Source organism: Echeneis naucrates, chromosome 5, assembly GCF_900963305.1.
Source record: "Echeneis naucrates chromosome 5, fEcheNa1.1, whole genome shotgun sequence".
Taxonomy (NCBI): Eukaryota; Metazoa; Chordata; class Actinopteri; order Carangiformes; family Echeneidae; genus Echeneis; species Echeneis naucrates.
This window is the reverse complement of record NC_042515.1, coordinates 15276845-15304768: the sequence shown is the minus strand read 5'-3', so window position 1 is coordinate 15304768 and position 27924 is coordinate 15276845. Positions and strand designations below refer to the sequence as shown.

The 27924-nt window shown below is 39.6% G+C and overlaps 1 protein-coding gene across 2 annotated transcripts; it reads left to right on the top strand.

The window, feature by feature from the left end:
- Window positions 1–6048: 6048 nt before the first annotated feature.
- On the top strand, window positions 6049–27275 carry mapkapk2a (MAPK activated protein kinase 2a). 2 transcript variants are annotated; one of them, XM_029502945.1, is made up of 10 exons: window positions 6049–6833; window positions 18094–18233; window positions 22505–22569; window positions 22800–22879; window positions 23006–23132; window positions 23250–23325; window positions 23413–23537; window positions 24911–24996; window positions 25091–25168; window positions 25311–27273. In XM_029502945.1, exons 1-10 carry the CDS (start codon window positions 6630–6632, stop codon window positions 25458–25460), a joined length of 1131 nt encoding a protein of 376 aa, XP_029358805.1. In that variant the 5' UTR covers window positions 6049–6629; the 3' UTR covers window positions 25461–27273. The 2 variants fall into 2 exon arrangements, with proteins under 2 accessions (XP_029358805.1, XP_029358807.1); XM_029502947.1 differs by having other exon boundaries at window positions 6459–6833; window positions 25088–25168; window positions 25311–27275.
- Window positions 27276–27924: the final 649 nt, after the last annotated feature.

The following is a 27924-nucleotide window of genomic DNA, read 5'->3' as shown; positions in this document are numbered from 1 at the left end:
AAGTGGTAGAAGATGAATAAAGGTAACTTCCTTCTTGCTGAGGGTGAGATCAAAATATTTATCAAGATCATGTCAAATCTCTGTAGTATGAAGTTTACCCCAGCAACCTCTTATTCCATCACAGCGAATGGAAGGAGAGGGTAACAGGTAGCATGTCTCTTTCGACAGGTAATTAAATTCATAATGTTGATATTCTCTTGGCCTTTTGCAAGCCCTCTTCAATTCGGTTTTTTTAATGCATGTAAATAAAGGAATAACAGGAAAAACACAAAGATAAACAAAAATTTGTGCTGTGACATAAAAGGTTGAATTGAAACGTAACAGTAGTACTTCTGTGACACTCTATCAAGGATAGACAAACAGCATGTGTCAGTCACTAAATATTAACTGTGTAACTGTATATTTTAATGCTGTATAGTATGAATATAAATGGAATTCACCATGTGAGCCAAGGCTATAACACTTCTACATCATAGGAGCCTGTGTGTCCAAGTACCTAAACTGACGCAGTAAAAATGTCTCTGAGTTTGTGTCTTCCAACCAAGACTGGGTCAGCAGCCTGGAGTAAATCACAGGGAGAAAAAGCAGCATGATGTTGTTGTGTCTGTGAGGAAGTCAGCGCTGTGCCAAAGCACCAATATGTGCAGAGGCTCTCTCTGTGCATGATAAATGGAGCATCCTGCTGCCCCGTATCACTGGGTCAGCAGAACCAGACCTGTGTGTTTGTGTGTATGTGAGAAAGAAACAGGAGACTGAGAACCACAAGCATGTGAATGCAAATTAGAGGTGGGCGTGAGCGTGTGTGGTTGCTTGTTAGCAGGGTGGACATGAAATTAGGCCATTCTTTACAGCTGAGTAGGGCAGAAGACGAGCTGGCAACAGAAGTAGGCTAAATTATCGTTCCGTATCATTAAAGAGTGTGTTGTTTATAGTTGGTGAGACAGGAATGTCCATGTGACAAAAACGTGAAGCCCTGAAACACACAACCCACTGTCCCACTGTCCCACTGACCCGACAAGAATGAAAGAAAGAGAGACACACATTCATTTCTGCTCTATTTTAACACATTTCTGTCTAACTTCCAAAGAGTTTTGTCGTGTTTTTAATCTTTATTTCTCTTTCAGTCAAAACTTTCGCTCAGTTCTCAGCACCAGAGCAGGCCCTGGGGTCAGTTTGAGAAAGGCCTGCACATGAGATCACTAAGTGCCCTCGTGTCTCTGCGGGGACCGATGTGGTTCAGTCTCTGTTCATAGATGAAAGGGAGATTCCAGTGGCGGTCACATGCTCCCAGCACGGCTATAGAGGAGGTCTGCCATTTCAGGGATGATGAGCTGTACATCTTTCTTTTGTGTGGACGACTATGCAAATTTCTATTGCATTGTGCAGTTCTTCTCTTAAAAGCAATGGGTGCAGGATGTGTGCCTTTTCATGTTTGGTTTTACATCTGATGTGTGTGTGAGAGAGAGATAAAAGAAAGAGGGACAGAGACAGGTAGAGTGAACCTGTTTACTCTCAGTGCTCAAGTCTTTTAAGCACAATATACTTGCAGCCAAAAGTGTTCCGTGAGAATAATGTGAATCAACCGTTATTGCCGTTGTCCTTAAATATATATGCATTAATAAATGATATTCAACAGAGTCCTTCAACACACCAATGCACAAACATACACTTGTACACACAAACCTGATGCCTTACTACTTCCACGGGCCTTTTTTGCAGAGATGAGCTTGGTCTATGCTTTGGAACTGATATTGTCTGTAACTCTTTGTCAGGGTTTTTACAACCTTGTGCAAGTTTGGGAAATGGGAAAGAGAGTTGATGTTAGAGGAGAATAAATAAAGGAGAAAAAGAAGGACTGTAGCCATTGCCTTTTCTCCGAGGAAGCGCTCATCCATCTCAAATATAATCAGAGAACATAGAAACCGCCTCTACTGTCCTCAAAGACTTTTATCATGCTTCACTGAGGGCAACCAGGCCAAAGGAAAATCATGACACAAATAGACCAACGAGTAAACAGGCTGACAGATAGACAGGCTGATTTATAGACAAAGTTTCTAGTTTCTGCTGTCACTAAGTTAAGAACGTCCATGTCTGAACAAATGAATTGCATTAGATGAAAGATGCAGATAAGGTGCAGTAAAATGAGATCATATGTAAATATGGGAACTTGGCAGTCCAACTGACAATTAGATAGGGATGGAAAGACAAAAAGAAAAGAGCAAGAGATCATATGAGGGGATCATCGGGGTGTGTGTCTGTCTGTCTGCATCAGAGGGGTGAGCAGGTTCAACAGGTCCCATGTTGGGCGGGAGGCTTGTGAGTGTCCAGGTGCTAGAATCCTATATCAGAGCCAGTGCTGACCATGGGTCTATATCAAGAGCTGGCTAAGGTTTCAGCCTGGAGCGCTGATGAGTGATTATTCTGAGAAAGACGGGTTCTGGCCAGCCTGAAATAACTGATCCAAACTCCCTCTGACTTTTGCACACTAATGAAGAGCAGAGGGAAGAGAAGTGAAGGCGAAGGGAGATGCGCCTCCTGCCCAAGAGATTTCCTTCCTGTCAGGAAGTTAAAAGAAGTGCTGTGAAACAAGAGAGACTGTCAGGGGAGGCTTCTGGGAAGGAGTGGAGAAAAGGGAAATGTCAGCATGCCAGATTCTGCAGCTCTGCGCACAGGCCATGCATGCCTGATCCTTGTAGACCAGGACAAACTCAGGGACACTGACAAATAGAAATCCTCTATGAGCGTCCTGCTAATGAATACAGATCATACAGGATAGAGAAATAGCTCTTCCCACAGGGAGAACACTATAAAGAACATATTGTCCCGAGTTTCTGAGGAGCAGTTATACGTAACGCCTGCAGCTATGCTAAGTAACTGTAACTCTGTAGTGTGTGTTAAGTCATAGGTACAGAGCTGTCAAAGCTCAGTCAACAGTTTCAAATTTCAGACTGCTCCATAACACAGTGTGTTCATGTCTAGATGTGCACAATGTACAGGTGTGTGCATTTGGTGTTTATAATGACATGTGATGTGAATCTTATGTAACTGAGGATAATAACAGTGAAATGAATCCAAGTGGAAACGAGGAAAAAGGATCGTGACACTCCCTCATGCCCTGCCATACCATGTTTGTATCGATTTATTTATGTGTACAGTTTTCTCAGGATTCACCGACAGGTCAGTAATTGAAAAACATGACTTTGCGGATTAGAGGTTTGGATATAATGTTGTGACAGACAAAAACAGCAACATCTCAAAGTTACAGGTAATTATTAGATCATGTCAAATCATGTTTACACAATGGATCCAAACACAGAAGAAGTGGTATCTGTGCAGCTGGATCAACATTATCTATGTACAGACTGGATGATTGTTTTTTTTTTTTTTTACGGCTGCCAACCAGCACAATATTTCAGGAATACTTTCTCATCGTCCTCTTCTCTGTCTGGTATGTATATATACGGGACAGTTCAGCAAGCTGTTGCTTCGCTGCACTACATGGGAAACTATTCTTGGCTGTCTGCTCAGCAAGGATACATGACATTTTTTAAGAAATAAGTTATTATAGCAGCGCTCCACATGAAGATCAGTTTACTTGTCATCTGAAATACAAACGCAATTATATAATGTCTTCTCCTGCTCTGGCAGGGCTTTATAAAGTCAGATGAAATAACCCTGATGGCATCATCAGGGTTGTGTTACCAGCTCATGTTCAGTTTGGGCGCTGTCACATTGCATTGGAGGTAATATATTGTGTAGAATTTTGGGCTCTTGACATTTACATGCAATGAAAAGTTATCATGTCTTTGCGGCACTGGTTTTGAACATCATCTCTTATGGACTCTTATGGATCCTTAAACTTAATTTACATAATTGTATTTTATTGGAAAACTAAGTTGCGTCCCTTTAAAATAAATCAGACTGTTCCTGGTCTCACTAACCACCTCAAAGGTTTTTAACATGACTATCAGGGATTTATGTATGATTTACTTCATGGGGCGTATTAGTATTTTATGTTTATTTTCTGTTATCTTATCATGTAAATATTACATAATATTTTCCACTTAAAAAACCTTAGCTGTGAAGATAGCAGCCCATAATTTACAGAGGCACACGTTATCGCTAACATGGCTCTAACCCCACCGATTAAATACTTATCTGACATTCACATAGTTTATCTTTTTTCGTTTATATTACTTTTGGTTTGCACACAAAATAAAATTGAACAAGATCTAATGGCCAAAATATGTGCTGGGATAAAAATGTGTTCTCAAAGGTGGAAGTCCAGTTGACAAGCTGGGTCTTGGCCCCTCCATCCTATTTATACAATACATTACACAAGACCAGTGTGCGCTGTGTGAGCACATGGCGGCCTGTGACATTGTCATGACACCATTTGTCCTGTGAAAACGGTGAATTCATGTTTTGAAGCAATGATTTATTCTTTTAATGGTGTGGTTTTCATCCTGATCTGAGGCCCTTTGATAGAGCCAATGTGATAAAGGACTACTGGCCAAACACGCAGAGGCTGGTTGGGGACATTGTTGAGTAAATGAGGAAAAACAAAAACAAATACAAAGCATCTAAACAGCTCTGTTATTACCCTACATATTAAGGCATTTCAACAATGTATGCTGGACATCACCAAAGCAGTTAAGCTCTATCAACAGTCTCCCAAGTGTACTTTCAAATGTGTTGCCATTTTATTTGAAAATGAGCTGTTTTGAGTTTGTTTCAACAGGACAGTTCGGTTTAGGTTCAGTGTGATGATGATGATAATGATGATGAAACAGTTAAAAGCTTTTAAAAGGCAAAATATGTGAATATGTGACAATGTGTTGTACTGTGTGGCAAACCATACGGATCGGTTCCATGCTGGTTTACAAACAATGTTCTTTAAACTGCAGTGTTACTGAAAGTGTGGAGCTGCTTCTCATAAAATTTTAGACTGGCCTGTCATCTGCTGGTTGGAAGAGGTATTGCATTTAAGTTGCACATTGACTCAGCCAATGAGCAATAAAATCTGAGTGCATGAAATCACAGTTAACAACACAACAGATTGCATCGGTGAAAGGTATGAGAGATGAGATTGGAATTGACTAAAACCACCTGAGATTCTTGTGATTGGTAAACATCGCCTCCATCTTATGAAAGCAAATGTCAGTGTTGTTCTCCACTGACCCATGATGATGAACTGCTGAGGGTAAACATGACAGATCCATGTCATCTGATGTCTAATCGAGAAACTGACATCCAAGTGTAGCATGATGATGTGTGTATGATTTAATGAATACACTCAGTGACCAGGTCAGGGTCTGACACACTGATACTGAGGTCACTTTTGTAGTTGGAAAAAAAGGATAAAAAGAATAGAAAAAAAAAAACAAATGTGGGGAAAATGGCTCTGTTTTAATAAAAAGCAAAAAAGGCAAAACAAACAAAAAACATTTTTTTATTACTATGAACACTTTGATAAAGTACAAGCAAGCGGGCCTACTGAAAGTATGAAACATTTAATTTTTGTTAGTGTTTTATTAGGAATATTAGATTCGCTTTTCGAGCTGATTAAGACCGATCTTTTAATAATTTAAAAAAGAATTTCCATTATCGATCGATCAGCTAATTATTTTCTTGGTTAAACTTGATTACCTGGAGTGGAGAATTCAAAATTCACGTCTTGACAACCAATAATTTTAATACTGTAATTAGTAAAACTAGGAAAACACAGACGCTCTCACGGGAGATGTTTATCGCCACATTATTCAGAAAGTCATCAGGCTTCATACTTCTGCCTCTACAGTCTCCTGTAAACTGAGAGTTTCCGTGAAGCTGAAACATGTAAATTAAACACAACATGAAGACGGTGGAGCTTCAACTTTCGCTTTACTTGAACACGTCCACAGTGCCGGCGCACCGTGATGGATCAGGATGAAGGCTCCCTTTCTTGAATTTGTCCCAATGTGTCAGCCTGCAGACTGTTTCCTCCGTCTCACTTCTCCTTTAAGCGCCCAGAAAGCCCCGGCCGGCCTGACGTCAGCAGTAAAACCTGCTCCGGCTGGGTGTCTCTCTGTCTGTCTGTCTGTCCGGGCCGGGAGTGGACTGAGTTTGGCGTGCTAGTGCTACTGCTGTCGGAGTTTTCCTCCTCTGTTGTCTAGTCTTTTCTGTAAGTGTTTTATTTTATTTTATTTTATTTTATTTTGTCGTTTTGTAACGTAGCTCGTCACTTCTTACGTCGTAATATATGTAAAGTCAAGCCCGTCGGCGATTTATGGGATGTTTTTTAAAGAAAGTTCCCGAAGTGCTCTTTGAGGAACCGGCGGACCCCACCGGAGATGGAGAAGCTAACCGATAGCTGAGTTGTTAGCCGAGAGTCACAGGTCAAGAACAGGATCGAGTTAGCATGCTAAGCTAGCCGTGTTAGCATTTTATTGGCTAATCGAGAGACTAGTTAACCCGAACCACCAACGCTACCGCCGGCTCCTCCTCAGGCCTGGCTGCTACACGGTGAGACCTTCACCGGAGGCCGGCTAACCCCTCACAGGAAGACCCGGTGTGTGCGACCAGGAACAAGGCAGAGGAGTGCCGCTAAAGGGCGGGCTGTTGTGGATCTCCCAGCCCGGACCGAGAGCATGCTGTCCAACGCTCAGAACCAGTCGCTGTTTGCCAGCTCGGCGGGGCAGTTCTCCCCCTTCTACCCCAGACCGACCTTACAGATTAAGAAAAACGCCATAACAGACGACTACAAGGTGACCAGCCAGGTACTGGGTCTGGGAATCAACGGCAAGGTGCTTGAGATCTTTCAGAAGAAGACCGGAGACAAGTACGCTCTGAAGGTGGGTGATGTTTGACGGAGTCACTGCGGAACTGAGGCTCAGCCAGGCAGATAGTTTGTGTTTATAATCCAAGGGGACCGTTTACGTCCAGGTCCAGGTCCAGGTCCAGGTCTGTGTTTGTGGACCCGTCACCCCCGGCACTGACAGTGGTGCAGTCCAGATGATCTCAGCTCAGCCTTTGAAGCCTAAACAAATAAAGGCTGCTAAGAAAACTACAGCTGATCTCACAAACCGCAATTCTGTGTTGACAGCTGATTAATTTCACCGATGAAGTCGTTTAAACTATGTTAGTATTTACTTTAGTTAAACTGTCATGACGTTTGTAAATATATAGAAAAACACCATGAAGTAGAGCAGGTCACCTGTGGTAATGCTCAGCCTAAGTTCAAACACATTTTTGATTTATCCTTTATTACTTTAAACCTTTCCTGTTGAAGCAAAAAATAAATAAATAAATACAAATAAAATAAATCAGTCACTCTTTTCAGATTCCTATTACTCCACTGTAGTGCTCTGTTTTAATTCTTTAGTCTGTGGACAATCGAAACAAGAACCTTAAACCAGCTTTTCAAAATTGTGACAGTTTGATATTTCCCATACTTCTACACTGCTTGACCAAGCCACAGAATAATCTGCACATAAAGTATCTCCATATCACATTAATGGTCCAAATTCCGCATGAACAAAACAATCCATCGTGTTTGTCCAATCTGTGGTTTTAACTCGGGTTTTAAGTTAAGATGAACTGTGTTTTTAAAATAATTTACAGTGGTACACAACCATCTCAGCTCTGATGTGCGGCCCGTTGTCGCAAGCGGTGTAATGTGCTCTGAACTACGCAGGACAGAGCATGTTGCTGGGCAGGCTATGTGATGTTTAATAGTTTCCTAATTTATTCAAGCATTTCTGCATTGTGTGCTGTCATTATTTTGTATGTTGTCAGTCACCTGTAAATTAGGAAAAGCTCAGGGCCATATGTGCCACTGTTGTAGTAATAACTACTTCTCACAGGGCTTACTTTCATATTGGTTAATCATTGATAAAGGAGAAATGTTGCAATAGTTAACCATAGACAGATGCCTGAGATATGACCCTGAGCCACTCACACTCTGTAAGAAAATTCATTTTAATTTATCATTACAGATGGGATCAAAGTATAAAGTTTGTTTAAATGACTGTTTAAAGCTTGCCCAAGTAAATCACAACCCAGGAGCACTCTGTGTAGTGGTTCAAACCAAAATTCATCTTAAATAATCAGGTTATAGCTCTGTACTAGACAGAGAGAGAGAGAGAAAATGAATGAATTAATGAATGAATGAACGAACAAGTTGTGTGTGTGTGTGTGTGTTTTATATCAGGATTAAGCTGTGGCATTTTTGGTGAGCTTTTGCTCTCTCCGACTTCACTGGGTTATAGGCTTGACTAAATTGGTATATGAAGATTATCTTAATATATTGTGTATGGCAACCCATATTTTCAGGATTGTGACAGTTATGTGCATATTTGACCTGCTTGATGACTGTGCTATAATGAAATACCAAAAATGATTTTGAATTGAACCATTACAAAGAGTTAAAATGACAAAGCCGAAATAAATTGCAATGGCTGAAAATTGTTGCTGATGAAATGTTGTACATTTTAATGAAGAGTAAAGAACTACAAGTAACTGGAATTCAGAAGTTTAAATGTTGGCTAAATTACATAACATGAACTTCTCACTATCCCATTGCTTCTTAACTGCACCTCTGTCTTTATTAAAAATGCACACCTACCTGTGTTGGAACAGTTGCCACTGATATAGAGAAAAAGATGCTTAGGGAGCTTTTTCACAAAAGCAAACAATGTAGCTCTATTCTTACCTCTGCCTCAAAAACCCCCAATTGAGAAAAAGTTTTGCTGCAAAATCAACAGGGCAAAATTATTTGCTGTGTGTGTACAGAAGAGATTTTGGTCCATTAAAAAATTTACAAATACCACCCTGATAATGAAACAGCGAGAAAATTCCATGACAGTGTCTGAAAATTTATGTTTGCACTGTTCATTTGTAAAAACTGTCTATACTTCCATTAACACCCTCCCAATCGCTCCATGTACTTTCATCTTTGTATAGCACTTTGTAACGGGCATGTAAGATACTTGCTTCGCTGTTTCCTTAACATCCTGGCAAATGAACTAATGAACTAATGCCCTTTGGGTTCCCGTCACTCATGTCAGCTGAGTCAGCATTATCTCATGTCTTTTATTCATGAGAATTACATTACGTGCCAGCTCTAGGAATCTGCCAGCCTGTCCCAAGGTGACATCACCTTGTGAAACTTTTATCTGTCTTTGACCAATTTATGCAGCTGCATAAGTGAGTGTCAATGTTTGTGGGGAAGAGATTGTTGCAGAAAAATGTTAAAAACCCTCAAGTTTTGAAATTCCCCCCCAAAAATTCAGTTTTACTACATTGTCGTGCATTATGCTAAGTGTGACCTGTCACACAAAGTAACGGTGGTTTTGATGAAGCTGTGAACAATCATCAGACTACTAATCTTTTTCTAAATACTACAAATACTATTAATTATTTTTCTTTGACTCTGTGTGTGTCATTTCATGTCACGTGTCAGCTTTTCAAACAGAAATCTATTCAGTTTTATAAACTTTCAGTTCAACTTATATTTTATTTCTGCTGTTGATGTGAATGCAATCACCAGTCCAGACCACTGAGTCCTTAAGCTTTCTTCATCTGGAAAGGAACTAAGTAAAGTGTGTGCCGTTAAGATGATGTAATCAGACATTGACTAAATATTTTGGCCACATTTTGGGTCGTTGAAGTTGCGCTTCCTGAAATTTGGAAAAGATGTGGAAGTGTCTGTGGTGAAGTAAACACACCTGTCAAGGCTGGCTGAGAAAAGAGGAACTGGAGCGAAAGGCCAGTTGAAATGGAAGATTTTTTTCTTCCATTTATGGTTTTTGAATTTTGGAAATATCATCTGTGGCTATCATTGAGGATTTCAATCCAAGGTTCTCTTAAATGGTGTACTTAAAAAAGAGTGTCTTTTTAATTGATGTACTATAAATCCCCTGGAATTTTACATTTACGCTGAATGAGTCTTAATAAAGGTTAACACAGAGAGCAAAAAGAAGGTCCATGTTGCCATCATGATATGGTCAGCCAAAGGAAGGAGAAAGAAGGCGGAGGTTTTGCTTTGGCCCATTTTAAGCTGTTTCTTCCATTCTTTCAACTGTGCTCTTCAGAGGGGCATCACTCAGTTATCTTTTGATCATAGCTGGCACTTACTCATTATTCCACTATGCCGTTGGTTACTTGATTGAGCAAGAGGAAAATCTCCCTCTTGTCAGCCTCATCATTGTGGTCTTTGTGACTGGTGGCAGGACATGTCATCTGTGTTATATTCATAATCATGCTCTCACAAGAAATTTCCTTGGTGAGTCAGTAATTTATCTCATAATGCCATTAAATCTTCTTAATTTATTGTACATCTATAAGTAGAATCTGGAGCGACGTTTACTGTGCTAAGGGATATGAATTAATGACAGTGTGGTTCATTATAGTTTGATTTAAAAGTTTCTAGAGTCTGCAGACCGTTTTAAGGGGGAATTTATTTTCCTCTGCTGTTTTGAACTTTTGTGAGATGTTTTATTTTGTTGTTAAGCACTTTGTGATTCTTAACTGTGAAAAGTGCCATAGAAATAAGTTTTACTATGGACAACAGATATATTTTTGTTCATTTTTTTAATTTTGCACTGGTTGCTGTTGTGGGAAAGTGGTGGACATGTATGCTGTTTTATTTAAAAATAAAAACATGAATTAAGAGAATAAACATCAAAGTTATTATGAAAATAATTGTTTGTTGTACCTACAGAGTATTTGGCATTATTTGTAGGATAACCACATTCGTTGAAGGAGGGTCATATTTTAAACTCCTCCACTTGGTTTTAAAAATGTGCAAATTGAAGCTTCTGAAACAGTTTAAGGAGATTATGTATCATAACTCTAAATTCTGATATGTCAGATACAATGTCTCAAATAGAAGAATTACGTTGACAGGTGTTGCACAACACCAGAGATGTTGTTTTCTTAAATGGTCATAGTCCAGTGGTTGCAGTGTTGCAGTGTAAGTTACATTACAGTCAGCGATCATCAATTTCAAGGCAAATGAGAGAGATTACACAATACAATCAGATTTTGCTTCTCTCTTCAGATTAATGGGAACATATTTGGTTGATGTTTGTCATAAACAGATGAGCTGATGTAAAAACTCAGTGTTATAAGCTTCTTTTGACATAATAAGATTTACTGGATTATAATTTATATGATCTGCGATTGGTTGACATGGCCAACAACCCCCACACTTGACCTTGTCTTTCTTTGTTCCCACCCTTTCTGTTGAGGGAGGTGTTTTGGAAGGAAGTGGCATTGTGGTTGCTTGTAGGTGGATCCAGAACTAGTAAGCTAACTATATCTGGCACAGAGTAAATTTGATGCTGATGCAGCAATCTGTCATCGCTTCTTTATGAATGGTTGAGATTGCTGCTTTAATCAGCCTGCAACGGCCATTATTTTCAAGTATAGTGTCATATACTTGCTCTGTCTGGTCAACCCCAGCTATTTTTGTGTCTACATATTTTTCTGCCAGTTTTGTGATGACTTCCTTAGCAAGGAAGTAACAGGGTTGGACAGTGCTGAATGATGTTGATGATAAAGGGAAGTGAAAGTTTCTCTCTTCCACAGTTTTCATTCAACATTAAAGGTTTTGGCTAATATTAGCCAAAAACACTGTACAACTACACTAAACTAAAGTGCAATTTACTTTTAACAAAATTCTAATAAACAAATAAACAGGCCAGTATCAATACATCAGTACTGACAGCTTCGTACAAGTGTGTGGAGGAAAGTAATGGCAACTGGTATTCTGCCAACGGGAAAGTGTGTCAGAGGATGGTGAAAACTTCCCAGATGATCACCCGCAGCAGCTTTCCCCCAATTGAGGACATCTGTATCAGCAGGTGCAGGAGCAGTACAGCCACCATAATGGGGGACCTTTCCCATCCATCCCATAGACTCTTTGACCCCCTCCCCTCGTCAAGAGCCTGCAGAGCATTTAGACCAGAACTACTAAGCTTAAACACAGATTCTACCTAGTGACTGAACTTCATTTGACACCTAGTATAGGACTAATTGTAGATAATTTCAGACATTAAATTGTGCGCTTCCTGACCTGAGTACAAATTTAGTTTCACTTGTAAACATGAAGATGACATTAAATCAACCATAAACTTGTCATAGATGAGTTTAAGTTGATTGCCTTATTGTTTTAATCTGAAATATGTTGTATCATTGGCATGTTTAGTCTTTATCATGAGAACAATGGAATAACATTAAGAGATTAGTTTGCGGGACACTTCTAACTATCTTAAATCTAAGTGAAAAAATATGCAATGTATTTTAGCATTTGTCATGTACAAAACTGTGACTTGGCTGCGATCAATAATACATATCCAAAGGTTTGAAATGGAAATGGAGACATGCCTCAAACACAAGCCACACAGCTAACTGTTTTGAATCCAAGATGGACATTGTGAGTGTGACAAAGTGTGACAAATGTAATTCTAAGTTTCTCTCTTTAGTAATCATTTTACTAGTACATATCACTGAAATCTTGGTCTTTGGGTTTGTTTCGTCCCCCCCCCCCCCCCCCCCGGACGATGTTGTGGTTGTAAAATCAGGATTTTACTAGTTCAGAGCTGCATGGTGGGCATGGGGAAGTGAATGCTACTTAACGTGTTGTCTTACACCTATCAAAATGTAATTCTCGTTAAATTGTCCGACAACCGAACCAAAGATTTTAAACGAGATATTCAGCTTCTTTAAAACATGATTTGTAAGCACAGAGAGTAGGAAAGAAGCAAAAACACAGAACTGAAAATGACTGACACTAGAAAAGAAAGTACAACCTAATGGCATAATTTGTTCCACAGTAGCCTTCAACGTCAGTAGTTGTTTTGTTTGTTTGTCCACAGGGTGGGGGCTGTTTCCCTTCATTATCGGTAAAGGTGAAAGGAGACAGGGAGCTGGTGAGCTAATGAAGTGCCCCCCAGTAACCTCCTCTGTATTAAAAAAAAAAAAAAATCAGCTGATAACACAGCATTCTGTTTATTTAAGCACGAGGCACAAGTCTTACTTGTTGCATCAGGCGCAGTGGGGGTTTCACATCATGCATCATGGTGTGTCACATGGGAGGAGTTTGTAAGGCCAGCTCAAAAGCAAAGCAGCGCTATGCTGTAGAGGATGCCTGAAATATTTCAAATGGCTACACTCTCATTTCCTCCTGTCAAAACAATTATCTATTCACTGCCTACATGTATTTGTCCTTGACATAAATGCTGCTCCTCCTCCTTTATTTCCATGCACATCTTCCAGACCTAATCAGGAAGTGAGACCCAGAATGCCTCTGGGTGTTGTACCGATAGCTTCCTTTTTCACTTCCGCCCCTTGTCAGAAACTATGAATGTGTGTTGTCTACTGGGACACCTGCTGGCTGAAGAGATTCACTTGCAAGTCAGCTATTAATCTACAAAGGTTGCCTTTCACCAGCAATGACAGATGCTTTATTCTAATGGATGATTGATTTTTTTATTTTATTTTATTTAATTTTTTTTTGTGGTTTGGATATTTAATATATGGAGCTTTTGTTTTTCAAAGGTATGTTCAATACACATTTTCTCCGCATGTTGACAGCACAAACAAATGGAGTCTTATGTTCCTGTCATACTATTAATGTAATAACTTTAAACTTGCAAGAAACTTCCTTCCCAGTCTTGTAGTTTTTTTGGTTCTCATGTAATACACCTTTATGTCATTGGGATGACTAATTACAAGGTTTCCTTTTAAGATTATTGTATCACATGTTGACTTAAATGTAATTATAATCGTAACCCTTAAACACCTATTTTGAAGATTTGTCACAAAGTGAGAACTAGCCTTACTTACTTACTACTTACTTACTCCCACTGGTCTAAAGCTCAAAACAGGTCCCCACAAAACAGCCATATGAGTCTACACACACCTCTTCTGGTAGATTGTTGTATGTAGGGTTGTTTTGGTTGAGTTAAGCTTAATCCATGACCCTTCTGTAATGTCTGCCTTGCGCAGAATTTCATTCCTCCTTTATCACCCTCACAGTCGTCCCCCCCCCCCCCCCCCCCCCCCCCCCCCCCCCCCCCGTTTTCACCATATCTAACCTGGGCTTTTCCTTGACTTGGGAGTAGCAGGTGGAGGATGGTGGAGGATTAACCCCCATCCCACCTCCCACTGTCCTGCCCTCGGCTTGTGAGCCTTTGTGTTTGCTAGAGGAAGTGTATTGTGTGTCCATCTGCCCCCTTATCTCCCCCTCCTTCTCCCTAAGCTTCAGTGTTAAGCCTCAAAAGGCCAACAGCAGATGGGGGGCTATGCAGTCACACAAACACCAGCAGAGAGGTGACAGGGGTGTATGTGTGTTTGTAATTATTCATGTGTCAAAAAGAACTCTGTGTTTGTGGAGGGAAGTCTGCCATATTTAGATATGACTATTTTTGGCACATGATTCTTGTTTCCAGTATGTGCATGTATGTTACTACTTCTTTGGCATTTGGACATCAGAGCTGTGACAGTTATTACGTTATTACGTACGTTATTATTTAGATAGCAAGCGCAGTTGCTAAAAGACCACCAGGCTATTGGCTGGCAAGTATTACTCATTTTCATGGCAGTCAGTGATGTAACTTACTTAATGTAGCTGTTTCCATTTGTGGCCTGAGACGTCCTATATTATAATTCAACTGTATAATTACCACCTGATCTGTTGTTGGTACACTTGGCCCCACACACACACACACTGATGTGATACTTGATTCCGAGTTGTGGTGATCAGTATTAATTCTGCAATCCAAACAAGAATATAATTTATGTATTTTGATATTTCGAATGTTATATACTGTATTATACCTGATATATAAAATGTAAATCTCATTTCATTCATCTATGATCCATGGTTGAAACTACTGCTCGTTTTGGAAGATGTATGCAGACTCATGAATTGACTCACTCCCAATCAATAACCATCCATCAATAAATAACCCCCAACACAGCAGCATAGTCAGCAAAAGTGAGCCAGTCAGAGTCAAATGAGAGAGATGGGATGTCTAAGAGGATAGCATCCCCTGTCAGCCCATTCAGTGTAAAGAAGCTGCTGGCAAGAGAAACATAGTTAATATTATAGTAAATTGTGCCTATTTAATGCATACCAACAATGGGAAGAACCACTGAGGCTAAATGCAGTAGGTAAATATTAGGGTTGGGAATCTTTTACTATCTCACGATTCAATTCCGCTTTTTGGGGCTATGATTCGATTTGATTCATAATGATTTCTGCTTCAATCTATAGGTGTGCAAAGGATCCTCATGATCTACTCCAGTCTGCTTTGCAAGACAGAATGACAAATGGAGACATTAAAGTGTCTTTTTTGTACATTTAAGTTTTAAACATTTATCCATGCTGAGATGGAACTGTTGCATAAAAACAATATCACATATTACTTAACAAAAATAAGTGTCTCTTCATTAAAAAAAAAAAAATAAATAAATAAATAATGCAGTTAAAAATGTGTTCCTCATTTTCCAAACGTTGCACACTGTGAAGCTCATGTCAAGCTTGGTCTTCCCGGACATTCAGAAAATAGGGCCCTATAAAATCCATAATCATGAAAAAACGGATTTCATTATAAACACGGAATAACACGGAACTGGCCGACATTTTACATAAACATTTTTCCCCCAGGTATAAAAAGGTTTGTATCTGTTGGGAAAATGCTCCGAGGGCATCACTAATGATGCACACCCCCCTGCTCATGAATAAATCAATCAATCAATTGATCAATCAATGTGGTGATTTTAGCCTAGTGGGTGTGGTCCGATTCCCGGTGTGAGCATCTGAACGTGTCTAGGTTAATTGGGAGTACTGGGCTACAGCAAAGAATGGCACCCCTCCGGAGACCCGCCTAAACCATAAAGACCAGAGACCGACCCCTGCTGAGAGTAGAGACTAGAGCAGAAACTAGACCAGACCAGACTACACCAGAGACCAGACCCCCCCAGGGATTAGAGACTAGACCAGAGATGGGACCTCCCCAGAGACTAGACCAGAGACCGGACCCCCCAGAGATTAGAGACTAGACCAGAGATGGGACCTCCCCAGAGACTAGACCAGAGACCGGACCCCCCAGAGATTAGAGACTAGACCAGAGACCGGACCCCCCAGAGATTAGAGACTAGACCAGAGATGGGACCTCCCCAGAGACTAGACCAGAGATGGTACCTCCCCAGAGACTAGACCAGAGACCGGACCCCCCAGAGATTAGAGACTAGACCAGAGATGGGACCTCCCCACAGATTAGACTAGACCAGAGACTGGACCCCTGTAGAGAGTTGAGACTAGACCAGAGAGTAGGCTAGACCAGACCAGACTAGACGAGACACCGGAACCCTACTCCAGCTTGCGAGATTTTATTGTTATGTTTTTACTTAAATGTGTGGAAACATTAAAGTTTTCAGTTATAACTGAAGCAATTGTCTATATATAATTACTTAAAACACTGTCTCTGGGATAAATTTGGATAAAATGCTAAAATGTAATTCTCAAAAACCAAAAAAAAAAAAAAAGACTGTGGGGAAAAATTCAAATAGAATTCAGGAAAAAATAAAACAGATTTTATAGGGCTCTAGGTAAAGACCAAAATGAGTCCGAATCTTTCTCGGTTGAGTCTCTCTTTCCTTTATTAATGTAGTTTCCTCCTTGATTTGGTGCTTACAGTGCATAATGCTCCAAAACCGGCTCTGTGGTGACGTTAGGACATCCCACACATAAAATGGAGGCAGAAAGCCTGCAGATTTTTGTTTTTATTTATTTTTTTTTTAAATCGATTTTTGGGACATTTTAAATTGATTCTGAATCATAGTGAATAAGAATTGCAATTCATATAAGATTTTTTTTGCACACCCCTCGTAAATATTGGTCTCTTAAGCATTTAGATGCAAGAATGTCATTTCCTGTAATGTAATGCCTGTGTGGTGGTTGATGAGGGCAGCACGGAGGGCCAACAACAAAGTCAGAAACGTATAAGCAGTAGAAGATAAATGAATGGATAAATGGTGGTTGAGCTTATCTTTACTGTATGAGACAGGCTGGAGCCTGCAGTTCAGAAGTTCAGGCCAGTCTGCAGGTTTCCTGCATGGCATCTGCTGTGTTATTTACAGCTGGTAAGGTCATAATACATGATCCTCCTCAGAGTGAGTCCTTTTGCTTCTCAAATCAGGGTTCCCAATTTTAAAAACTCTATCTAAACCTAAACTAAAAATGAAAAAAACGATGTTAAAAATGTTAGTATTATTTTTGCCCTTTGCAGTGAATTGTTGATACACAATACAAAATACTTTGCTAAAGTGTCAATGGATTGAAATATTGCTCCTTTTGATCTTTGGGTTAAATTTACCCTCTCTATAGTAAAGGGTGAGTAATAAGGGTCCAGCTAAAGTAAAAGGCAGATCCTGTTAGAATTTCTACCCTCAGTTTAGATTCTAAACAAAATGTTATGACTAAAAATAAAGTGTCTAACCCTAACCAAGCTTTTCACTATCAGCTAGTTCACCATGTAGATGGCTCAAAGAAAAAACTGCTGCAGTAATGCATTGCTGATTATAAATTGAACCTGTCCAGATAGCCTAAGTCATACTTGACATTGGAGGCATGGGTTCCTCTGTCCTGTCCTGAAACTACATGCAGAATTTTTAAATGTTTCAGAAGCATTTTTGTGCGACCAAATGTAAATTTTAAAAGCCTAGTGTAGAGTGTGTTTTGTAAACATCAAATCGTTTAATGTACAGGTGCTGTTTAATGGTGCATTGACTAAGTGTCACAAACAGAGGGTGCCTCTTTCACACTAGATGGGATTAAAAACCTTCTTTTAGACACTCTGCCAGCTGATGGCAGTACTGCACTTCTCTTTCCTTTAACTGTTGATAGTTAAAGACTAATGTTGATAGTCAACTGAGCAATGTTTTCTTTGACTCTAAATCCACACTGGACAGAGTTGGAGTCCAATTTTCGATGAGGACAAGAAGAAGGAAACATAAAAAGTGATACTAACTTAAAGTATATACTAACCCGTGTCTCAGTGTATATTTGATTGTAATCAACCCTCCTTCTCTTTGTCCGACCAGATACTGCAGGATTGTTCCAAAGCCCGAAGGGAAGTCGACCTCCACTGGAGGGCATCACCATGTGCCAACATTGTGCGCATCATTGATGTCTACGAGAACCTCTATCAGAGCAGGAAGTGTTTGCTCATTGTCATGGAGTGGTGAGTTCAGACAGTACACAGTAAACACAGTAAAATACCTGCCAATGTGTAGTGGCATTGGTCAAGGGGTTAGTGCCCGGTCATGCCACGCTATTGGACCGTCCCAGGTTTGACTCTGTTCCCTGCATGTCATTCGCCTCTCTCTCTCTCTCTCTCTCTCTCTCATTACTTCCCTTCAGCTTCTAAGTCATTTACTTTCTTCAGTGTTGAAGCATAAAAGCCCACAAAAACAATATTTTTTTAAAAAGAAACTAAACTGTCAAATAACTGCAAACTTGGCGGTTTCGTGGTGCTTTTTCTGTCAGTGAAAGCAGGTAGGTTTGGGTTTGGGTTTTGGTTAGTAATGCTTCCTCTGACAGATTGATGTGAATATGGCAGTTGAGTCTTCAGTTCAGGCTATGATGGGCTTTGTCCTTGACACATTACAGCATAGTTAATTATTGTAAAGCCTTTGTAGAATGTTACCCATTTCCTCTAAATGGGTTTATTTCATTTTCCACACCTTTGCCTTTCCATCTTGCAGTACTTGCAACCACTAAACCCACATCTTCTCACACGTGTGCTCATTAGTTCTCTGATTACCTCTGCGGTACAGAGGTAGTGGGCTATCTGCTGACACGTTTATGCAAAATTCTGAAGCTGATGACTAATTTCCTTTTTTTTTTAAATTGAGTTCAGCACAAAGTGCCAAAAAGACAATTTATTCTTCTGATGAAACTAAGATGTTTCCTAGAATATCACACTAAGTAGAAGCAGCAGTACAGTAGGCGCTATCTGTTAAGTCTGCTTTCTTTTTCATGTTGCAGAAAATCTGTCAGTCTGGTGACCTGCATTGTGTTGCTTGACTTTTCTGCACTCTGTCTCAGTGCTTATACTACTTGATAATTCGATAAGCTGGATACTACGGGATCAGAGTGTTGATGTTGTGGGGAGTCATCCCAGGAGAACCTAAAGTAGGGTGTAATCTCTATAAACTCCATGAGTTTAATTTTTAGCTATGCTATATGCTTTAGCCCATCAAAACCATCAAAGCCAGCAATGAACTGATCTTTGTAATTTGCATTGTCTGCATAGTCAACATAGCTTATTGGTCTGCAGGCATTTTCTTTTATTCGTCTTGTTGACCATATTCAACCTACATATTGTTTACAGTTTCCTGGTGTGATAAATGTGCAGCAAATAGTAGTCCCTAACAAATGGAAGCACAAGTAATCAATTTTCCTCCTGTTGGCAGTATGTTAGCTAAAGACACAGGTTATAGCAGAGTTCGGAGAGATGAACCATCACAAACTGCATAAATTTTTTAAATAGAATAAGTTCACCCTTTCCATAGAGAAAATTCCAGGTTCCAGTTATAAAACCCAATCCATCATATCTAGTTTTTGAGGCTTTGGTCAGAGGGGAGAGAATAATTTCAAATCCATTTAATTAACATTACAAAGGTAAATGTGATAATGAGCACATTGATGTGTTGAAGAACCTACCAGCTCTCACGCACACACACACACACCCAAGTGCTGGAAGACACAATTAATGTTCAACCTTATCATGAGCAAGCGAAAACTTCAATATGTTTTGTGAAAATAAAAACCTGTTGATGTGCACAGGGGATTTTTCCAGACGGTCCGATATTTTCCGATATTTTCAACGAGTACATCTTCCCTGTTCGATGTATTGTTTCCACAACGCACACAAGTTGTTAAAGACAGTATCTTAAAAATTTGTAAGGGTGTTACAGTGTTTCTGTTGGTGTTGGTAGTTTTGATGAGAATGGAAGTACTAACCACACATCTAAGTATCTATTCTGCTGAAAATTCACATGTGCTCTAGACACTCTCAGAAACAGCAGGGGTGGGGTCGAGAGTTCAGCTCTACCTTTGACCACATGAGAAGCATTGTCAGACCTCTGTTCACAGAGAACTTGAGGGATTGCCTAAGTGCTGGTGGTTGCACACCTTTTTGCTTTGATATCAGAATACATTGGATTAAACCACTGTCTGTTTCTTTGTCTGCAAAACGTGAATGTGTATGATTGATTATGAGAAGCATCAGGCGCACTGTGGTTTGCTCAGGCATCACAGCTCTACGGGACCTGCTCTCCTGTTCACATATTCGTGCCTGCACTATCATGCATCTTTAGTCATCCGCAAAAAATTGGCATTGATGATTGGACCTGAAACTCCTACACTCATACTGAGCAAAACGATTAAATGAAACTTATCATGAAGTATGTTTTCTCATAGTCAGCTGAACAACCATTAACTCCTACAACTATGGTAATTGAAATCCATGTGTTTATATATACTAATCCAATTGTGTGCAGCGTTATATCACTGCAGTTTTTCAGTTTTGGCTGTGACAGTCACTGATGTCTCTCTCTTTCTCTGTCACACATAAACATTTTGACAGTAATAACTCCTTTTGTGTTGATAGCAACTTTGAACAAACTGTAAGATAATATATTTTAAATAGCTAATCCACCTTTAAAGCAACATGCATTGTTGAGGTTTTCAGGTTAAGGTGTTGTATCAGTCTGGGTTGGTCTGTTGTAAAGTTACATTGGTGAACCATTCAGAGTTGATTTTATAGAATGGCCGGAGAGTAGGGCTCCATCAGGCCCATAATTTTGCCAGTCAAACCACATTTGGCTGTTCAACATGAAGATTCAATTATTCGTTCCTTCTTCTTTTTTTATGTATGTAGACTATGTGGAAATTAGAAAATCTGCTGGCATTAGTTTCGATAACACTTTTGACCACGTTAAGATTAAGTAACAGAATCATGGGAATATATTTTTGAGAGTTGCATATGATGCAAGATTTCAATTGCAGGATATTTGAATTGTCCACATATAACTTGGGGTTACGAGATGAATTTGCTGGAATAACGAAACAGGCAGCACACATTCATTTATGTTTATATTAAGGTCTCATAGTCTATTTTTCATTTCACTTTAAACATTAAAAACAAATGAAACAATTCAAAATAAATTCCACCGCTATAACATAACTATAAATAACATCTATTCTTCAACCGAATAGACCCACTTCTTTATATAAACTCTACAAAACTAAACTAAATACATCTAAACAAGAATAAATTGGCAAATGAATGATTTAAGGTTTTGTTGTCATGTCCCTGTGAACCGGGGCTTTAGATCAGTTTTTTTGGGAGGTTATTCACTGAAGGGGAGGACCTAGATGAGCCATGGTCATCTTCACCACTGTACATGGGATTGGCCTTACAGAAGTATACATAACATACATTTGAAAGTGGAATTGTAACTAGACTTACTGCCTGCATGAAATGCCAAGTAAATTTGCCCACATAATTGCAGATTGGATGCCTACTTATGCAACTTGTCAGTTTCAAGTGGTTTGCCATGTTTGATGCTGTTGAATGATAAGCAAATTCTTGCATGCAGTTTGCATTTCACTTTGTTAGGGTTAGGGTTAGGCCATCAAAAGTTTGAAATGCTGCAATACTTGAAACCTTTTCTGAGACATGGCTATAGCTAGCCTGCTTTACCAAACGCCTCCACTTCAGGTTTCATCTCATCTCATCTTCTCATCGGTTATCTTAACTGCAGGCTGCATGTTATCACATGGATTTTTTTCTTATTTTTTTAGGAAGCTTGCTAGTTAGCCTTGCTACCATATATATATATATATATATATATATAAGGCTTCCCTTCCTTACAATGCTTTGTTGAAATGTTACCTCTGTGCATTTTTCTAAACTTCTGTCTTATCCTGTTGTTGTAATGCACACTGACAGTAGCAGGCCTAACTAACAGACCATAAACCACCATAACCAGACAACCACTTAGGGGAAAGGGCAACAATTCATAATTCTCTTTGCTTTGAAATACCCAGACACGTTGTCCGCTAATTTCAGTTCACTACAAGTTAGAAGTAATTATACTGAGGTCAATTTCCCCTTTGTGTCTCCATTCCCGTCAGTGCAGTTTCCACCAAGTGTGTGTGATGCCCTCTCCTTGTTTAACAAAGATGACTCAGTACATCTCACTGCTCAGATGTTGTTTGTAGTTGATCAATGCCTGACCCATTGAGACCTGAGCTTTTGGTTACACATGCACTGAAAATTCAAACTCATCAAAAAGGAACTACAGTGCACATGCACATTTGTCACAGTGTTAATATTCTCAGTCTTGATGCTATTTAGAGCCAAAAATGAGAAATTAAATAAGTGATCTCTCAAGTATTTCTACTTGAATGAAATAGCTCCCTTTTTTTATTTTTATTTTACAGCATGGATGGCGGTGAACTTTTCAGTCGAATCCAGGACAGAGGAGACCAGGCTTTCACAGAGAAGGGTAACATGTGCCGTGTCTTAAAGTACTTAAAATATTTTGTTGCACAATTGCATTGCACACTGGTTCGGATCAGTCCTCAAAGATGCACACACTTGCCATATACTGCCACCTACAAAATATAGGTGGCAGTATATGCCGTATAGGCAGTATAGGTGGCTGATCTCCAATCAGATTTTCTTCTGGTGTTTTCGGCTTCTCTAAACTAAGAGTCTTTTGTCTTTTTATGTCAGAGGCATCTGATATCATGAAAAATATAGGAGAGGCAATCCAGTTTTTACATGCAATCAACATCGCACACAGAGATGTCAAGGTTTGTATCACACTGATGAGAAATTACTTTAAATGAAATTAATTTTATGTAACAGGGGTTTCTAGGATGACTTCTAAAGTGTTTTCTAACTAAAATCATGTTAATCTTCCTAAATCTGTCCTGCAGCCAGAGAATTTACTGTATTCGTCAAAAAGGCCCAATGCCCTGCTCAAACTCACAGACTTTGGCTTTGCCAAGGAAACCACCTCATACAACTCTTTAGCTACTCCCTGCTACACGCCCTATTATGTTGGTAAGTTTTCACTTTTGGATGTTCTCAAATATTCCTTCTACGCCTTGATCCTTGGGAGACAGCATCAAAAGACACATAACAAACACGTAAATCACATTGTTCTGTTTCTGTTTGCAGCCCCCGAAGTTCTGGGCCCAGAGAAATATGACAAGTCATGTGACATGTGGTCGCTGGGTGTTATCATGTATATCCTGTAAGTCAACCTGCATCTTTCTCATACCTCCCATTTCTTTCTTTTTTGAATGCTGTAACTAACTGTACCATCTTAAAACTTCACCAGGTTGTGCGGTTATCCTCCTTTTTATTCGAACCATGGGCTAGCCATCTCCCCCGGGATGAAGAAGAGGATCAGGATGGGCCAATATGAGTTTCCCAACCCTGAATGGTCGGAAGTATCAGAAGAAGGTAGGGCTATACATGTAAATTGGTGCAACTATAGTGAACAGAGTCTGCCACGTGTTGTGCTTACTTTAAGTTGTCAGAAATCACTTTTCATCACACTCTTATTGTCATTGAAACAAGCTGCTCTTTACCCTCTGACCAAGAAATTGAAACTAGATTTACTCCTGTCAGACAAATTCACCTGCAATTATGATAGAGATTTGATACGGAGGAGTAAAGTCATCTTCCTCAATATCTCCTTTCAGAGGAGAGTATATGTGGGCAAAAAAAAAAACTAAACGTATGATGGATTGTCCTTGTTCTTCAAATACGTTGCTCAGGAACCCACACAATCCTCGCTATTTGTGCTTACTGTTGCTTTCCTCACTGCAGGTTTCTGAAATCAGTTTTGTCTTTATCCCTTTTTTTTTTTTTTTCTTGCTGAGGATTCTAATCTATGGTGTCCTTGACAGTCAAACACAGGAATGTTTCACAAAAAGCATCACGGGAGCAGTATAATATTTTACAGAACATGGCATTTTTTAAAAGATAGCATTTCTCGCAGATTACAGGAAAGGCATCAACTTGACTCAACTTGGCTCAATACTCAGGCTGATGCTGTGATTGGTTGTTGTGCTGCCAGTCATGACCCTTCTGACTTCATTTGTTGCAAAGACGTTGCTCCGGGGTTGAGAGGGAAATGTTTATGTCGAAAGCATGTTGATGTTTACATTATATGCATACCTTTTTGTCAAACTATTATTTTATTAATTCCATCTCTTCTTCCATTCTTACCGGATGAGAATGCAGGACCATGTGTTCAGTGTAGCTGGAGAAAAACTCTCCTTGAAATTGAATAGTTTTTAAAGAGAAACTGTATTTATAACTGTATAACAGTTCTTATTTCCCTAACAGCCTAAATGGGAATATAAAAAAAATAAAATAAAAACTCACCGGACGCTTACCTCATTAGTCTATATCAGCTGAAAGGGATGACAACTTTTACTTCTTTATTCCCATCAGAGAGTATTTGAAGTGGATAATGGCTCAACTTGAGTTGACTTACTTACTTAACAAAAACAGTTTGAATGGTATGATGCTACTGATGATAACTGACTGCATCTGATGCCCTCTACCCCCAAACGTTGAAACCTTTGCATATAGTGAATGACACTTTTACACATCACTAAACATTTCAAAGTTGGAGGGAAGCAAATGCATGAAGGGGAGAAACTGACACTTGGATTAATGCAAATACAATTCAGTGCTGTCAGTTGTTTACATTAATTCCAAAACAGTTTTCAACTTTGTTCTCATTTTGCACATTGACCATACACAGCTGATATTTACTTGATTTTGAGCTAGGCTTTTAATATGAATGATAATTAATCTTGTAGCTAAAGAATTGATAAGGACCCTCCTGAAGACTGAACCGATCCAAAGGATGACCATCACAGAGTTTATGAATCATCCATGGATCAATGTGAGTCCTGAAGCGCCCCTGCATGATCATGTTTTAAACCGGTTTTCTGGCTGATAACACTACACTGACGTTTGTGTTCATCTTCCCAAAGCAGTCGATGGAGGTTCCTCAGACTCCACTTCACACCAGCCGTGTATTAAAAGAAGAACAGGACACATGGCAGGATGTCAAGGTTAGAATGCATCACACACACACACACACAGCAGCTACGAACTTCACTGGCTCAGTGAGCAGTGTAATCTAACAAGTTCACTCTGGTTCAGTAAAGCAGGTGACCTAATGTTCTTCTCTTGATTCTTCTCTTTATATTTCAGGAGGAAATGACCAGTGCCTTGGCGACAATGAGGGTTGACTATGAGCAAATCAAGATCAAGGCCATTGCGGACTCAACCAATCCACTGCTAACGAAACGGAGGAAGAAAGCCAGCAATACCCTGGCAGACCCCAAGTCTGCTGCGCACTGAAAGATGCACGCATGCATGCACATATAAACACAGGTTGTAAAAAGGAAGCAATAATTTGTCGACATGTGAGTCGCATTGCATGGATTTTCTCAGTGTTTTATTTTTCATGGCAAATTCTAATATTTTGTAGGAGTGTTTGTTTTTATTACTCTACCATTTTAACAGAACCCGTCACTCTGCTCTGGCAGATAAGATGTTGATCTGTGTTTTTACACCAGTGAAGAGATTATGAATATTCTCGAAAAGGGGAGGAGAGGGAAGCGGTGAGATCGCTCTCCTCCCCTTTCCCAATTATCAGGTTGTGTACTCAGAGTGGCTTGGATGTTGGAGTAGGACATGAAGCCTTAGCATTAGCAGTTCTTTTCTTTCCCCCCACAGCCCTTTTCTAGCTCTAGCCCCAAACATGTGAATGTTAAATCAAACGGCTAAATCCCAAAAATAAAAAGCAAGGGAAGGTTTCTTTCTACCTACATGCAAAGTGAGCAGGTGTATTTTGAACTGACAAGTGGAATGTAAGGACCCTGAGTGTTGTAGTTAGCAGGAGATAGTAGCTCATTTCTGGGATTTGGACTGGGGCTGTCTGTCGCGTTCAGTTTGTTTTTATGAATGTTGAACAGAGGCCTATGCACTCACACAAGGGTCATGTGCCATTCAGACAGAGCACCTCACTCGTAGCCCCTCTCTCCTTTATCAATCTATGCTTGTTTTTCAGGTATATAGTGTTAGAGCAGGGAAGGTCAGCACGTTTAACAACAGAAACTGGCTCATCTTACTCCTGCACGTAGCTCATAGGAGAGAAGGAGCCAACTGATACTGTATTTTTTCATGGATTTTATGAACATTTTAGTGTAGGCCTTATTGTTGTGTTCCTAAAGCAGCAAATTGTTTTAACCCTTACGTACCATTTGGTTCAGGCTTTTACCAATGTTGCGCTTCAGAATTTATAACATTGCCAGATTATATTTCAGGTTAATGCTATGCAGATGTTTGTCAGCTTGAATTACTGCTAGGGTCTCTTTGTTAGTGTTGATTTCTGTTTCAGAGGTGTTGAGCAACAATAGGAGCTTTTGTGTTTTTATGTAAGTAGTAGAACCCTCAAGGGAGTACATGGTTCAGACTGATCATTAAGTTACCGTCGATTACACCAGCTCAGCTGTCAGAAGACTCAGGTTCAGCACCTCTTCTCCAGGTGTTTAGTGGATTGAGAGAAAGTAGAAAGTACTGATGAGCTGTTGCTTTTCTCTGAGCAGAATCTGACACACCACCAGCAAGCTGTCATCACATTCAAATGGGTGTGATGGCTGGTTCCTCTTCTGTGTTCTGTTAACGCAGCACGACACTTCCCAGCTTACTTTGGATCGTGGGAAATTTTGTTACTTTTTTCAGTTTGGTCCACCTCACTTTGCAGAATCACATCCACATCACTTGTTGCGTTGCACCTGTAAATTTCTCACTATCAAAATGTTCATTGAATGTGTGGGGCAATGTCCCCTCTATTGTGTTCTTTTTTTTTTTTTTTTTTTTTTTTATAGAACCCTCAACACTTTGTAGTGGAAGCACAGATCTGTGTGGGTTTTTTTTTTTCCCCCCTTGTCATTGAGACTGTTCAGCTCCATCTGCTGTACTTTTGTCTGCTTCGGCTTTGGATTAAAAAAATACATAAAGCACAAATCTACTCACCATCTTTTCTTAGTTTCTGAATATGAAATGCTTTTTGACAGGTTGCATAAGATTTTAAAAGGTAAGAAATATCTTCTTTAGTCTTTAGCAGCACTTTAACAGAACAATTTAGCCTGTGAACCGAAATTTCAGTTTTCTTCTACAAAGCAGTATTTGAATAGCTAAATATTTTTACTAGAAATTATTTGTATGGTGTTTAAGACTAGTTGTAATATTGTAATCTTAATTGAAATTTTTATTCATAGCAGCTGAAATTCCTCCATTTTAAGTTTTGCCTCTGTATCCAAATAAAAATTGATTAATTTTTACAATTATTTAGCAGTTAAAGCTATCTGGCTGTTATGGATCTGTTATGCAAGGATACTACTTATACGACTATCATGACTACTACCTTAATATTTCTTACGGAGTGTGAGTCTTCCTGACTCTCTCGATGTTTGACCTCTGTCTCCACATTTCAAACATTTCTGCTCAATCATGTCTCCGACAATGAGTCAGGTTCTTGGGTTGGCTCAGGATTTGTGGGTTTGACAGACTCAACTTGTGACAATCTTGAGTGACTCCTGGAATATACGCATTTGCGTAGCAAAACAGCGTGGTGACATTGAGTCAACGCGGTCATTTGCCAACACTGGGTTGTTTAGAGCAATTTCCCACAAATGCACGTTTGTTCTTCAGGTGCGGATCAGACGTCTCAGCTTCCAGCTTTGAGTGCAACGAAACCTACAGTCATCTCTCACAACTACGGGGTAATTGAGAGAAGACATAAATGGGGCTTCAGGGG

Bases quoted from the DNA above. Each gene is read 5' to 3' on its own strand.
- mapkapk2a (XM_029502947.1), top strand. From the start codon at position 6,630: ATGCTGTCCAACGCTCAGAACCAGTCGCTGTTTGCCAGCTCGGCGGGG. The intron at 22,880-23,005 runs GTTTGTATCACA...TCTGTCCTGCAG, and splicing joins TCGCACACAGAGATGTCAAG to CCAGAGAATTTACTGTATTC. The intron at 24,997-25,087 runs GTGAGTCCTGAA...ATCTTCCCAAAG, and splicing joins TGAATCATCCATGGATCAAT to CAGTCGATGGAGGTTCCTCA.